The following is a 13,548-nucleotide window of genomic DNA, read 5'->3' as shown; positions in this document are numbered from 1 at the left end:
CTTTCAAAGAAGACGACTGGCTATAGCGCACGTTCGAGGCGGCGCGGCGTCGCAGGCGCGCGCTGTGACGCAGGCACAGCAGTCGCGCGACTGAGTGCGACGGGAGCTCGTGTGCGGCCGCAAAATCGGCGCAAACGCATAATGCATCTCGAGCGCGCAGCCTGGCGCAGTTACTCCGACGACGTCGCCGGCGTTGTCATCGCCGTCGTCACCGGCGACAGCGTCGGCTGCTGCTGCTGCTGCTGCCCGCAGGAATGCACTGCGCTGGACGCAACAGGAGGAAGGAAGGCGGTTCGCGCGAACGCCTAGGCCGCTCATCGATCGAGGAAAAAAAGGGACGACCGCTGGAACAACCAAAATGCCTGTGAGTGTTCGCGACTATCCGCTGCCACCCTTCGGCGGCTCGTTTCATGTATTTTTTTTTTTTTCGCTGCCATCGCGCTCGTGTCGCGTCACTATGGTTCGTGCCTCTCTCGCCCTCGATGCCGCTCGCTCGGCTCCTTCTCTCCCTCCTCTGTCATCCGCGCCTTGCTCTATCGGCCGCCATGCTGTCGCGCTCGGGTCGTGAAGAGGCGGCGACATCTTATTTCTCGGTGACACGCCGGGATCTCGGACGACCAGCACAGCACCGCTCAGAGAGTTTGGCTCCCTTCGAAGCGTCGAGAACTCAACTCGTCTCTGGAGCGCGTGTTCTCAACGAAGCCTGGCCCAAAGAAACCCACTTTCACCTGCCCTGGGACTAACAGTTTCTCGTGTCGTGGGTTTGAAGCGTGTAAGCGTGTAGCCAGGGGGTTTGAGACATGTGGGCTAGTTCCGCTCCTGGACAGCGTCCCTCACACGGACATTTGCAAATTGTGTATCGCGCCCTCTTTCGTTAACCAATTATACCGAGGCGCGGGTCGTCTTGTATAGAAAAGGCTTTTTTTTTTCGACAGCAAATAGCTGTTCATGCGACGTTAAACTTTTTCTTTTGAACGAGGGAACATGGATAGTGCACGACATCGTCCGCACAATGTTTATAGATTTGCACTGACAGCCCGCTGGGGCACTGCATGCCATCGGTCACAAATGTGAATTTACACGCCTTACCGTCAAAATTAATAGCACCACAGTCAGCACACCACGTGCTTAAGAGCTGTGCCCTATGCACACCTGCCTTAGACAAAGCGTACTTTTTTTACGATGAAGTAACCGTTTAGCGTCGATACTGCCAGGGTGCCAACACGCATTAACCGTCGGTATATGTATATGCGCCGCGCAACCTTCGCATACATAGTCCAACCAGAATCATTAACTCTTTGTCTGAGGAAAGGGTCCTGGGACACTGGCCGAGACCGTCCTCAGCACAGAAGGCTTTGAAAGCGTTGTTACGCTTCTTGCGGAGAACTTGTCTCAGAGACAGACTTTAAGCAGTGCCATATTCTCCATTTTTTTGCTCCCTTCTTTACACTTTCTTTTTCTACATCTCTTTTCTACTATCTTTTATTCCCCTTACTCCATTTCCCCAGCACAGGGTAGCCAGCCGGTCCGAGAACTAGCTAACCTACCTGTCTTTCCGTCTATTCCTTCTTCCTTAGCTTCGTGCTTAATGATTGAAGTTTGCACATTATAACCATTACGAGCAGGCTATCTATTCTAACCACTACAACATATTCGCTGTATCTGCCACTTGCTCATCGCTATATAGGACGAGCTGCTCGATCTTTATAATATCGCCGGAACCAATATCGTCTGTGTCGCCAAGTCTGCCTTGCTAGCGACCTCCGCGGAAGCAAATATAAGTTCGTCTTTTTGTTGCAACGTTGCGTGCTGCGTATTTCTGTCAACAATAATGCAGTGGCGTCTTTCTCCACACAAATACTTCTCTGCGTGACAATACCGGCTTCTCCCGTGGCAATTTACGCGTCTTCGTCCGAAAAAAAAAAAGTAGAAAAAAAAAGAACACAGTAATCACATGCAGACATACGTTTCTAGCATTTAGCTTCACACATCGTGCATGTCTCGCTTGGCGATTTGTCCTGGACGCACATCTTTATGCGTGTTCGGTTCTCCTTTGCGGCTTTCTTTAAAGCAACGCTGTCACTGTGCAAAGAAGAGCGGCTCACTGAAGCTGGCATTTAATATGGCAAACGGGCACCGTGAGATTAGGCTTCTTTCTTTCTTTCTTTCTTTCTTTCTTTCTTTCTTTCTTTCTTTCTTTCTTTCTTTCTTTCTTTCTTTCTTTCTTTCTTTCTTTCTTTCTTTCTTTCTTTCTTTCTTTCTTTCTTTCTTTCTTTCTTTCTTTCTTTCTTTCTTTCTTTGGTCGGGTCTGGCGCCTAAGAACTTGCGCCGGTTGCAATCTCCTCTTGGCAGACGGGATCATGTCTACGCGGCACGATTGCAAATGGACTGCTTTATATTCCTAGCGAATAGGCGCAAACAGCGAGGATTCACGCTAAGAGTCGCTGTACTGGAAACGCGCAGCACTCTTGTCGTTTATTTTTTTTTATTTCCTGCTTTCGTTCTTTCTCGCGGCGCCTCTGCGCGCGCGAGTTTTCGGTCCAACTCTGTTGCTCCTTTTTCGTTTCACTACCCGACCGACGAAAAAAAAAAAAGAAGAAGAAGCGCCCACGCTGTTTGTGACAACCACCTTCGAATGCAACGAACGAGATCCTTTGTACACTATACTGGTCCGAATGCGTCGCCCGACTGCATCTAGCGAATATAGCGATCGAAACTGGAACGCATTGCGAGCGCACGCGGCACGGTTATAATGCAATGCAAAGTCTAGCCTTATAGCGTGACGGGCAATTCAGTTGAGTATAACGCTGGAACTATAGCTAACCAAACGGCCGTCCGGGCTTTCTGCCTTCATCGAATTCATTCTCTCTTCATACGTAAACCCGAGCTTCGGATGGCTCTTTTTCTTCCATCGAAGGACGGGCGAAATGTGAAACTTGACGAGCTGCCTTTGTGTTTTATAGCTGTACGCGTACATTTCAACGCGACGGAACAAAAACAAAAAATAAAGATAAAGAGAGAGAGGGAGAGACAAATGGAATAGACGGAACATACCCGGGCCTTCCAGTTACTCTGTCTTTGTGTTACTTAGCTGTAGCCTTGCGCGCTTATGTGCGTGCACGCGCGCATATGTGTGTGTGAGAGAGAGAAAACAGAGAGAGGAGAGGAAGCGAAGGGCAGTGAGCTCAATTAGAGATAGATACGATTTGCTATAGCCTGCGTTGAGTGAAAGAAAAGGGGACATACATAGAGAAAAGTAAGGGGGCAATAAGGATCATTGACGTAAATCGCGCACTTCTAAACTTCAATTACTTGTACACACGAACACAAATACCCAAGAAAGTGGACTGGAGGCAAGCCACCGCCGTAGCTGATTGGTAGAGGATCACACGCGTAATGAGGAAGGTGTGTTTCAGCTCCAACCGCTGGCAAGTTTATTTTTTTCGTCCTCTTCCATTACCCCTTTACCTTATAATTTCTACATTACCATTAAAATACAGTTAATTTACACTCTACCTTCCTTGGCATCACTGTCTGCTTGCTTCTCGAGGTTGAATCTAACAAAAAATCGAGCCCCTCGATTTTTGTTAGGTTCAGCCGCGTGATTTATCTACATTTTCTCGTAAGATCTGGAGATTGAGAGAGAGAGAGAGAGAGAGAGAGAGAGAGAGAGAAGAGAGATAAACTTAGTGATACGCTAAAGATGTTAGCCCAGCTGATCGGCTGGCATGCTACTTCTGGAGCGTGGTGATAATTATGGTATATACAGTGAACACATAAACACACAATCGGGGGATGACAGATAACACTGTCAAACAGCATTGTTTGGCACTCCCATGTCTTGGGCAATGGCCCAAATAAGGAGGCATGGTGCAGAGCCCTAGCCAGGAGCGAGCGTTTCTAGTATTTGGTGATAATACGACGTTAATTATTTTTATTTTTTATTATTCTGGACTTACGTAAGAGCTTTCGTAATACACAATTTTTATGGCTCCATCTATACCCTTCGCTCTAACCCAACTTCTCATAATGAGACGCGCGCGGTATCATTAAATATCGAAATAAGAATAAATAACCACAAGTTGTGCATGCGAGAGACACACAGAGATAGAGAGAGAGAGAGAGAGAAAGAAAGATTTGAAGGAAAGGCAGCGAGGTCTACCAGACGCACGTCTGGTTTAATTTTGCTACCCTGCGAATGTAAAAGGGCAGAGGTGGGGGGGGGGGTGTTAGGGATGAAAAGAAACAACGAATAGAGGTCAAAAAGCATGTCGCTTCGTCCGACGGTGCAAACCGAAACTACAGTCGCTCAACTAAGGTTTGTCGACTATAGGATAGCATCGCTTTATGGTTTCGTGACGTATCTGGCCATATAGTCCGAGCACTTTTGCCACCATGAATGATCTTGAAACCAGCTTATCTATACGTAGTGTGGTGTAGAAGACGCTGGCGGTCATAGCGGGTGCAGATGAAAAGGAAATGTTCAATAGACTCCTCAGACCCGCAACTGTCGCAGGAAGATGTACCTTCCAAAGTTCGCCCTGCCTGCCCCCTCCCTTGTATAGTTCTGTCGCTGCGTAAGAACTACCTCGCAGTACGAACTGGTTCTATCAGCATGCAAGGCTGCTAAGCTGATGGATGGAATCATGGAGCCTCCATGGATGGAACAAATTATGTTGTGACAACCAGGCACGTGCTTCCATTAGTGGGTGGCCTTCTTATTCCAGGAAACCATGGCTCTCTGCCGCTGAAAACAGTTTTGCTTCAAACCGTATAAAAGAAGAAAAAAAAGGAGGGGGGAGGGGGGCGTGCCTCAAGACGGAACGTTGGAGTTTATACTGTTACGAGATAACGGAAGTGAATAAAACACCAACGACTCAGCACTGCTGAGACATACAACACGCCGTATGTGCAATACTGTTACCGCCGCAGGCAAGGTAACGTTGACAAACAACAATTTCGCGTGCGCTTTCACGGAACACACTCACGCGTTCCCGCAACTGTAATGCGACGAGCGAGGCGACGCGTCCGGAATAATTGCACGATAATCTGATTACGGAGCAGCTGCTGGCTGTGTTGTTCTACGCGGAGGCACCAAATTCTGAGCCGCAAGTCCCGCGCTCGCAACCAGGGACACTTGTTTGTTTATTTTCCTCTTGTAATAGTTATTCGCAGCGCGGCCACTTACATCCTCAGCTTCCGCTAAACAACGTATTTCATGCTTGCAGCGTCATAACGTAACCAGCGAACGGAAGTGTTTCTCCGCCTCGAGGAATTGTTTTTTTTTTTCTTTCTTTTTCGGTTCCTTTACTTGTCGCTCTTTCTTTTTTCTTTTTTGGGGGGGGGTCTCTGCTGAACAGCCTTTATTGCTGTGCGATGTCGCTACGAGTTTTTGGCGCTGAATACCGTTCCTAATTTAATTTTTCCTGTTAGCTGTTCCGCACTACAACGCGACTTGGCAAGGTAATTAACTTACTACAGCTTAAAACATACAGCTTAAATCTGTACACATACATACATAAATAAAGAAGTGTTCTGTCCAAGAGAAGAGGCAATTGAAGAAAACGATGGACTGTAGAAGTAAGTATGAATCACAAATGTAAGGAACCGTTGAGAGGCTTGCATAATGAACGCAGGTATTCAAGCGTATACGCTTGAATATATGCAGGTGGTTCTTGTCAAACAAGTTCTTCTAAAGCAGCCTTTGTCATGCCAGATTGGAACCGAATACAGAGATTTAAGCTGTCTCACATGACATCATCAACTACAGGAGAGCTTTTTGCAATATTGTCTTTGTTACGATACACACATTCAATGCAAAAAAGGGAAACAATGGGTCATCCTTTGTGACTCGCAGGCATCGTTGTCGTCACTTCATGGTGACATCGGCAATTCACAAAATGTGGCGTTAGTTTACGAGACACTAAAGGAACTCACAAAAGCAAGTGATGAGAATGGCACAATAATATTCCAATGGGTACCTGACCACTGCAATATCCCTGGGAATGTTGCAGCAGACAAGGCAGGTGGACAAGCCCATGTAAATAACGACACATATGGTCTACCTCTAACGCAAGGCAAATTGTGGCGCATATTAAGACATATCTCAGCCCGTCGTTTCGAAGCGACATGATTTGATCAGAACTCGAAATCTTCAGATTTATTTCACCCTTCCCTTCAATTTAACATCTAGTCCACATTGGATATAATCAAAGCCTTTGAAACGCTCATTCACCGTCTGCGGTTTGGTACCACTTTCTACAAAAATTCAAGAGTTGACAGTGCGAAATGCACTTGTGGCCACGATGATGAGGATGTACAGCATCTTCTGTTGGAATGTCCGTTTAGCACGTGATTTAGTGGCATTAAACCGCAGGTCATTCAGCCTTAGGAAGATCTTAGGTCCTTGGCCAACATATTCATTGCAAAGACGAACGTTAATGGCCCTCCAAGGATTTCTAGATGTGAGCATATTCTCGGAAACTATTGAGTACGGTGTTCCTTTGTGATAAGCTCACTACATGGGATTTATTTTGACCCGACTATTGGCCAATTCAATGCCTGGATTCATGTACCTTCATTTGAATCTAATCCGTGCTTTCTTATGGCCCTGATTTTAGTGTAGTTATGTAACCGGACTTTGTGTTTACTTTAGTGCACCTCTGTGAGTGAACTTAGTGTTGCTGTGTTTCTAAGTTGACTGTCAGTTTTAGTGTGGCATTAGTGTACTTATGTGATTGGACTTTGTGTTATTGTGATTTGGAGTTGACTTTTAGTTTTAATGCGCTTAGATTAATTCTTTTTTTATATATCTGTATGTGAAAACGAGTAGCCGGCGCCAATTAAAGGTGACATCTCCTAAGAAAAATGCAGATGGGGTAAACAAGTACAAGTCATATATATTCGTAAATACATATAAATGAATAAACGAACAAGTAAATATAGTCCGGCTTTAGCTTTGGGAGGTCTAAAACCCACGAATCAATCACTCATCTTCCTTCAGGAAAGCAACTAAGCTCAGGCAGAAAGAAAAATTGGACTGGAAATGATCGGGAGCAACATTAAGAGTCATGAGAGCAGCCGCATAGATTAGAGAGCTACGCCAGGTATGGCTGATATTATGGTTGGTTGTGACTGAGAGAAAAAAGTGGAAGTTGGGGCAGCTCGTGTAATGCCCGGATAAGGCGACCGCCGGTCTATCAGAGCAGCGGAATCGATGCCAAGGGAAAGGAAGCGCACTCGAGGGCGGCTTATATGCAAGATTAGGCTGAGCAATGCGACCAATAGATTTGCAGGCACGGTATACCAGTCAGATGACGCAAGACAGGGGAAAGCCGGAGCTAACTGGGAGAGGCGCGTTCGATCGACTTCAATTGGACGTAAACAGAGTGTTGTTGTTATTGTTGTAGCCTATCTCGTATGTGGCTCCTACCCACTACGGGTGTTGGCCAAGAAATGGATGGATTGTTCAATTTATACGAAGCATAAATTTCCGAATATCTATGGGCATGATCACCATGGTGATGAAGAAAACGAGGGCTGCTCGGCTGCCTTTCCATACACAACGTAAGCACTCCCTTTGTTCGAATAGTTGCACCAAGTAACCCAGCAATTTACTATTCTGAAGTACAGATGAAATTGGTACGGAAAGGCCGTAGAGAAATTGAGGGAGGAGCGGCTTTCCTGCCAATTTCTCTGCTGCCTTTCCGTACCATATTAGAGCTCCCCTTTGCGCAAAATTATCTGCACACCTAATTTCCTGCTTTTCTTTATTTCGTTTACTGAGTTTTAAAAGTCTATTCATTTTTACCCGTGTCCCTCAATCCTTGGCCTTTATCTCTTAGTAGATATGATGAGTTTGAGGAGGTTGAGATGAGGATGATGATGTTGATAATCATCATCATCATCATCATCATTCTGTCATTTATCGTAGAGTCTCCTACAAATATTACTAGAGGGAACTCTGGCGCTTTGATCACTCTCTAATCGTAGGAAGGGTGAGGTAGTATACGTGTACTCGTCTAAACTTCGTGTTTGTGGCGTTATTTATTACGCTTTTCATTCCCAAATTTCCAAACTATTATATTTTTTCGAAACACGTGAAACCAATAACTTTCTGCGCACATGCATAATCATTGCGAATAGTTGCATTTATGAATCAATATTTTGTGGAAAACAACTAATTCGCAGTTACAAAGCCACTTGAGAAGCCAGAATGACGAACATCCTTGCGCAGCGGAATGTAGTTACGGGTGTAATTGCCTGATTGCTGCCAGGATAAAAAAGTTTTGTTTTTGCTTGGCACGTGATAGATTACAGCGGTACGTGACATGTCAGGACTTTTGCGCATGCACTCTGTCGTATACCACGAATACAGCACCCGCTCAGCAGACGACGCGGCGCGGATGAACACATATCGAGGGCCATTCGGACTTCCTATTGGATAAGGAGTTCTGCAGCCTCCACAGTGCTGCAAACGAGATGGAGTATACGTGAATGCTATAGTTTCAACGCCATGCTTCCAGCTTCCGTACACAAACTGTCACCAGAGCTCGCTCCAGTAATTTTTATGGGAAACTAAACGTCATTGATGAACCACGCTATAGTTTCTTTTTCAACTTTAGCACCCCTAGGTGGCTGCGCCGGTAATGATGATGATGATGATTTATTGGCATCCCTTTTGAAACGAGGTGGAGACACATCCTCACGTAGCCTGCCTAAGTTACTCAGGTATGCTATTAATGCTTTCCCTTCTAGGATTCTTGTATACATCTTTTTAATCTTTTATATGTACCTTGTATCGCTGCCTGTATATGCCTGTAATGCTGGGAAAGTAAATTTGGGCGCCCCCTACCGGCTTTTCCACTTTCTAATGCTACATCTTGTGTGCGTGAAAAGAGTGTGCACGTGGGTATGCACAGAGCTGCAGAGCGAACGGACAGGCTGTGGCACCAGCGGGTGCGGCGTGTGAAAGAAGGCTCTTCCGGCTGCGGGCCGGAACTGTGACAGGCGTCACTCGGCGGGAACGTGATTTGATTTGAGAGGCCTTTGGAGACGGTCTGGCAGAAGACCGCGCAGAAAAAAACAACCAGGAAGAGCGTCTGGTGTAGGAAAGAGCCGCATGGAGCCGCCAGCTGACGCGCGAAATTGGCGCGACTCCAACAGCAGAGACAAAAAAGGGAGACATACGCAAGAAACGACTAAAGCAAGAAAACAGGAAGAAGGAAAAGAGAGAGAGAGAGACACTAAGAAGAAGAAGAAAAAAGAAAGACGGTCGTCCACGCATCTCGTCGATTGCCGGTACTGTCAAGAAAGAAGGAATGTCCGCAGAAACGTTGCTTTCTTTTTTCTTTCTTTTTTTTTTTCGTTCAGGTCTCGTCGGCTCGTATTTCCTATAACTCCATCGGCGTCCCGTTCTTGTAGAGCTTTTTTACCTTTCTATAGTATCCGCGGCAACACAGTTTACGTAATGGAAAGCTAACGCAGCGGCTTTTTCGCTGTTGGCGGTCTCGAAGAGATCTATACATCCTCGCGTGGTCTCGGTGGCTGGCGTGTGTGGCAGGTGTTGTTTATCCGGAGCCCCTTACGGTTACAGGATCTAAATTCGATGGCCGAGAAAGGGCACGCTGCAGTGATGGATGGGCGACGCGAAGTCTCATTGAAAACGCTTTCGTCCGCGGTTTTGACGCGGATAAGTGCTCGCGGGCGTTCGCAGCACAGAAGTTCGCGCGACGGTGTGCTGTGACGGATGGTGCGATCGGTGACACTTGTGGACGCGCCGGTAGCGCGCGCTCGCGTCGGGCTCTGGGGGGCCAAGCTTGGTCGAAAGAGGAAAATCGAATGTCCTCCGACGCGGTTATTTTCTTCCGGAATGCACGAAACCGGTTGAGTTGAAGAACTCAAAAACATCCTCCGAGATTTTTATTGGGGAATTAGCAATGGGGCGTATAAACGGACTGTGGTCACAATACGAATGTAACGGAGAATTAATGGTCACGCCTGGTCGCAGGGCAGGCAAAACAATGAAAGCTCAAAAATAGCTGGAAAGCGCTAAAGACAATCTAAAGAAGCACGATCGCAATACACATTAAAAGTACCACACACGCAGCTTTGCAGCTTGCATGTGGCTCAAACATATAGCTCTACATATGACTTCCGAGCACACAAATACCGAGTGGGAAATAATTTTTGCCATCGATTGTTTGTGCACTGCTATGTGTGCACTAGTTTGTCGGTCGCGTCTCGACCAATGAGCTTCCTTGGCCCTGATCGCGTCGTCGACAGAGAAGGTAATGCCGACGAATAGCAATCTCGAGACACCTGCATGCGCAACACACCGCTTTCGCGTGACATTCATTTCTCCCATTCCACGTCCCAGAAGCACCGTTGCATCACCGACCTCCAGAAAACGTTATGGACGTCGCTTGGTTTACTAGCCAACTCTGACGCCGTTCACCTTCTGCGGTACAGCAGACGGCAGAAAGCAGCGACCGACGAAGCGAAGGTCTAGAAGCACGCTAACTGCCGCATCACGTGCGCATCGCAACACCACAACACACACACAGACCAGTGACCAACCAGGACGACCTGGACGGAGTCTGCAGCGAAGATGTCGCCTCGCGTGACGCAGCTGCCGCCACGACAGGCGGTGCAAAAGTGAGTGGTCGTCGCAGCATGCTTGTTTGTGTCACGAGCCTGGTCACACGAGAAAGAAAGAAAGAAAAGAAAAATAGAAAATGAGGGGGGACAACAATGCGATTCGTTCTTTCAAAAGTTGCGCCCGTTTGCGTGCGTCCCATTTCAACAGCACCGAGAGGACGACGCGCAAACCGTTGTTATTCGTATATACACGTAGACGTCGCCGCTCGGATCCGCGCACTGACTTCGCAGGCTTACGCTGGCGTGCTAATGACACGCGGAAACGCTGAGCACGACGGTCGCGTTCACGAGAAGCAAAAGTGTGTGCAGAGATGAGATGACAATGGTTGCACTGTATAGCCGTTTGTCGTCTTTCTGCTCTGCATACGCAAAGAGGGGAGGAAACAGAAAAAAGTCACGCAGTCTCTGCTTTAAGGCGTAGTTAGATCGGAGAGGGGGGGGGGGGGGGGGGGTCTTCTCGCGGGAAAAGCCGCGGCTTGTTCAAACCTTTCTGCCCCTAGGTAAACTTTGACCGCCGTATAGTGGCGTGCGCGTTGAACGTGTTTAATTTGCCATGCAAAAGAGAACGCCATTAGGGCCCTCTTGTTCCCTTTAACTAGGTCATGCGCCGTGTCACCGTTAACCCTTCTCGGACCATTTAGAACTTAGCGCAGGAAAAGCCTCTGCAAGCTCTCGAGTGTATAAATAGACGGGGGACCAAAGATCGCATCTTATGACAACCTGGTGTCCACGTGCGGTTGTAATTCTTCTTTATCTCGGCTGGGAAAGAAAAGACGCCCTCCCCGTTACTTTCTTTACTGCAAGTTTCGATGTAATATGGATGGAAGACAGTGACAACTCCCCACGTGACTCCACGCGTGCTGGACCTTTAGAATCCGCAAACAAGTGAACAATGTACTGTGACGACACAGCGTATAGCGCGGGGCTAGGAGTTTGCGAGATTGTTTTAAAGGAGATGAAAACCGCGGATAGCAAATAGATTTAATTCTTTTGTTGAACTTTCCGGACCTATAAAAAGGGGGGGAATAAAGAAATTGTAATGGGCTTTATTTGGAAAGACGTGGGGCCGGCCACTTGCGAATGATCTTAATTCACTGTTGTCTTTTAATATCCGATTCTCGTATTTAATTTCTTTCCTTCGTCGTCGCGTTCCTGCCTTCGTGGGTCACAAGAAAGAAGAGAACCGCTTCAGGCAGGAAGCAACACGAAAAATTCACCCCTTTTCGGTGGACCAAATTCAATTACGCGTATAGGTCGACGAAAAAAAAAAAAAAAAAAGCAGATCTGAGAACGGGTGTGGAACCCGTGGACACCACAGAAACAACACGTTTACCTACGAAATAAATGGAAAGGAGACATATCAGCACAGCAAAGGAAAAAGCGAGAATCGTGTCGCTTTTGTTTATTCGTTAATCATAACTGCGCGGTCCTGTGGCAGCGCGTTTTAAAATGGAGTGATGCAGTGAAACAGAAATAAATAAATGAAATAGAAAATGAAAAGAAAGGAAACAATTCTTTCCTCCTATTCGGGCGGTCGTCGCGGTTCATGGCACCGGCAATATATTTGTCTCAATAAGGACATTTTCTTTTGCCCAACCGCCGGCCACTCGACGATGCGGGAAAAACGATACGTCGCGGTGTTTGTTTTATTTCGCTTTCCTAGTCATTTCCTCGCGATGGTGGTGGGATATGGCTTGCGTTGCGAAATCAAAGGGTTGGCGTTCACGCTGCTCGTTTTAACAAGCGAAAGTGTATACAGCCGTAACTATACGGCGATGATAATATCCGCGTATACTGGCCGCAATACCGCTGTTGTGGAATGATGCGGAAAAAACAACGGCTGCTTATTAGTGGCGGAACGCGTGACCTAAACGCATGCACTTAGCTCTTCAGCGCAGGTTACCGAAGCGTAGAATGGATGGTGTCGTTTTCCTGATAATGAAGGCGTTAGGTATCGTTCTTTATTTTTCGTTTTCTTCCTTTCTTTTCTTTTCGAGCGAAACTTATATTGCGTTCAGATTTCGCAGGCGGCATAGTCACGCAAAAAGTCACCTGTGGCGCACACCCGCATTGGATATGCGGGTATGGGCCAGGGACAAGGAATAAAGAAGGAAGGAAGGAAGGAAAGAAAGAAAGAAAGAAAGAAAGAAAGAAGAGAAAGAAAGAAAGAAAGAAAGAAGCAAGGAAGAAGGAAGGAAGAAGGAAGGAAGGAAGGAAGGAAGGAAGGAAGGAAGGAAGGAAGGAAGGAAGGAAGGAAGGAAGGAAGGAAGGAAGGAAGGAAGGAAGAACATGTGCGGGGAGAGCTGCGCCGGCACCGGATCATGTAACGCGCGTGACCGCTCAGAGTCGTTTGGTGCGTCGCGGGCAGAGTTGCCAACCTCCGAAGCTAACTTCCCCAAACACGGATAGAACCCCCCCCTAGATATCACTAGATTTAGGCAAAATGCGGTTATTTAGTATGTTCTCTGTAAGATAGGCTGCGTTTGTGCTATGCAAATACACTGCATATTTTAGTTTTAGGACTTCTTTATGTATTCGTTGGAAAGGATTTATTGAAGTCACTGTGGTTAAGCTGAATAATTATCCACGCGTCATAACTTCCGAGTGGTGCGGCAGACAAGCAGACGACAAGCCAAGCGCAGTCGGGCTTATTTGGCTAATCTGCGCGCGCCTTGTCAGTGTTCCCATCGAGGCGTTTCGGTTACCACCAGACACGCGTTAATACTACTACTACTACTACTACTACTACTACTACTACTACTACTACTACTACTACTACTACTACTACTACTACTACTACTACTATACTACTACTTACTACTACTACTACTACTACTACTACTACAATAATATAATAATAATAATAATAATAATAATAATAATAATAAT

General features: G+C 46.7%; 1 protein-coding gene across 6 annotated transcripts in view; it reads left to right on the top strand.

Annotated features, from left to right (window-relative positions):
* LOC119446572 (endothelin-converting enzyme homolog) overlaps nucleotides 1-13,548 on the top strand; it is a 149,461-nt gene that overhangs the window by 78,611 nt on the left and 57,302 nt on the right. Inside the window, exon 1 of one of the 6 annotated variants that reach the window (XM_037711040.2) lies at nucleotides 46-364. The exons of the other annotated variants lie outside the window; for them this stretch is intronic. Within the exon in view, the coding sequence (XP_037566968.1) occupies nucleotides 359-364 (6 nt within the window). The 5' untranslated portion in view covers nucleotides 46-358. Of the gene's footprint in view, nucleotides 1-45; nucleotides 365-13,548 lie in introns of those variants that run through there. 6 annotated transcript variants of the gene reach the window in all.

This window comes from Dermacentor silvarum, chromosome 3 (genome assembly GCF_013339745.2).
Source record: "Dermacentor silvarum isolate Dsil-2018 chromosome 3, BIME_Dsil_1.4, whole genome shotgun sequence".
NCBI lineage: Eukaryota > Metazoa > Arthropoda > Arachnida > Ixodida > Ixodidae > Dermacentor > Dermacentor silvarum.
The sequence above is the reverse complement of the archived record's forward strand: the minus strand, read 5'-3'. Positions and strand labels throughout refer to the sequence as shown.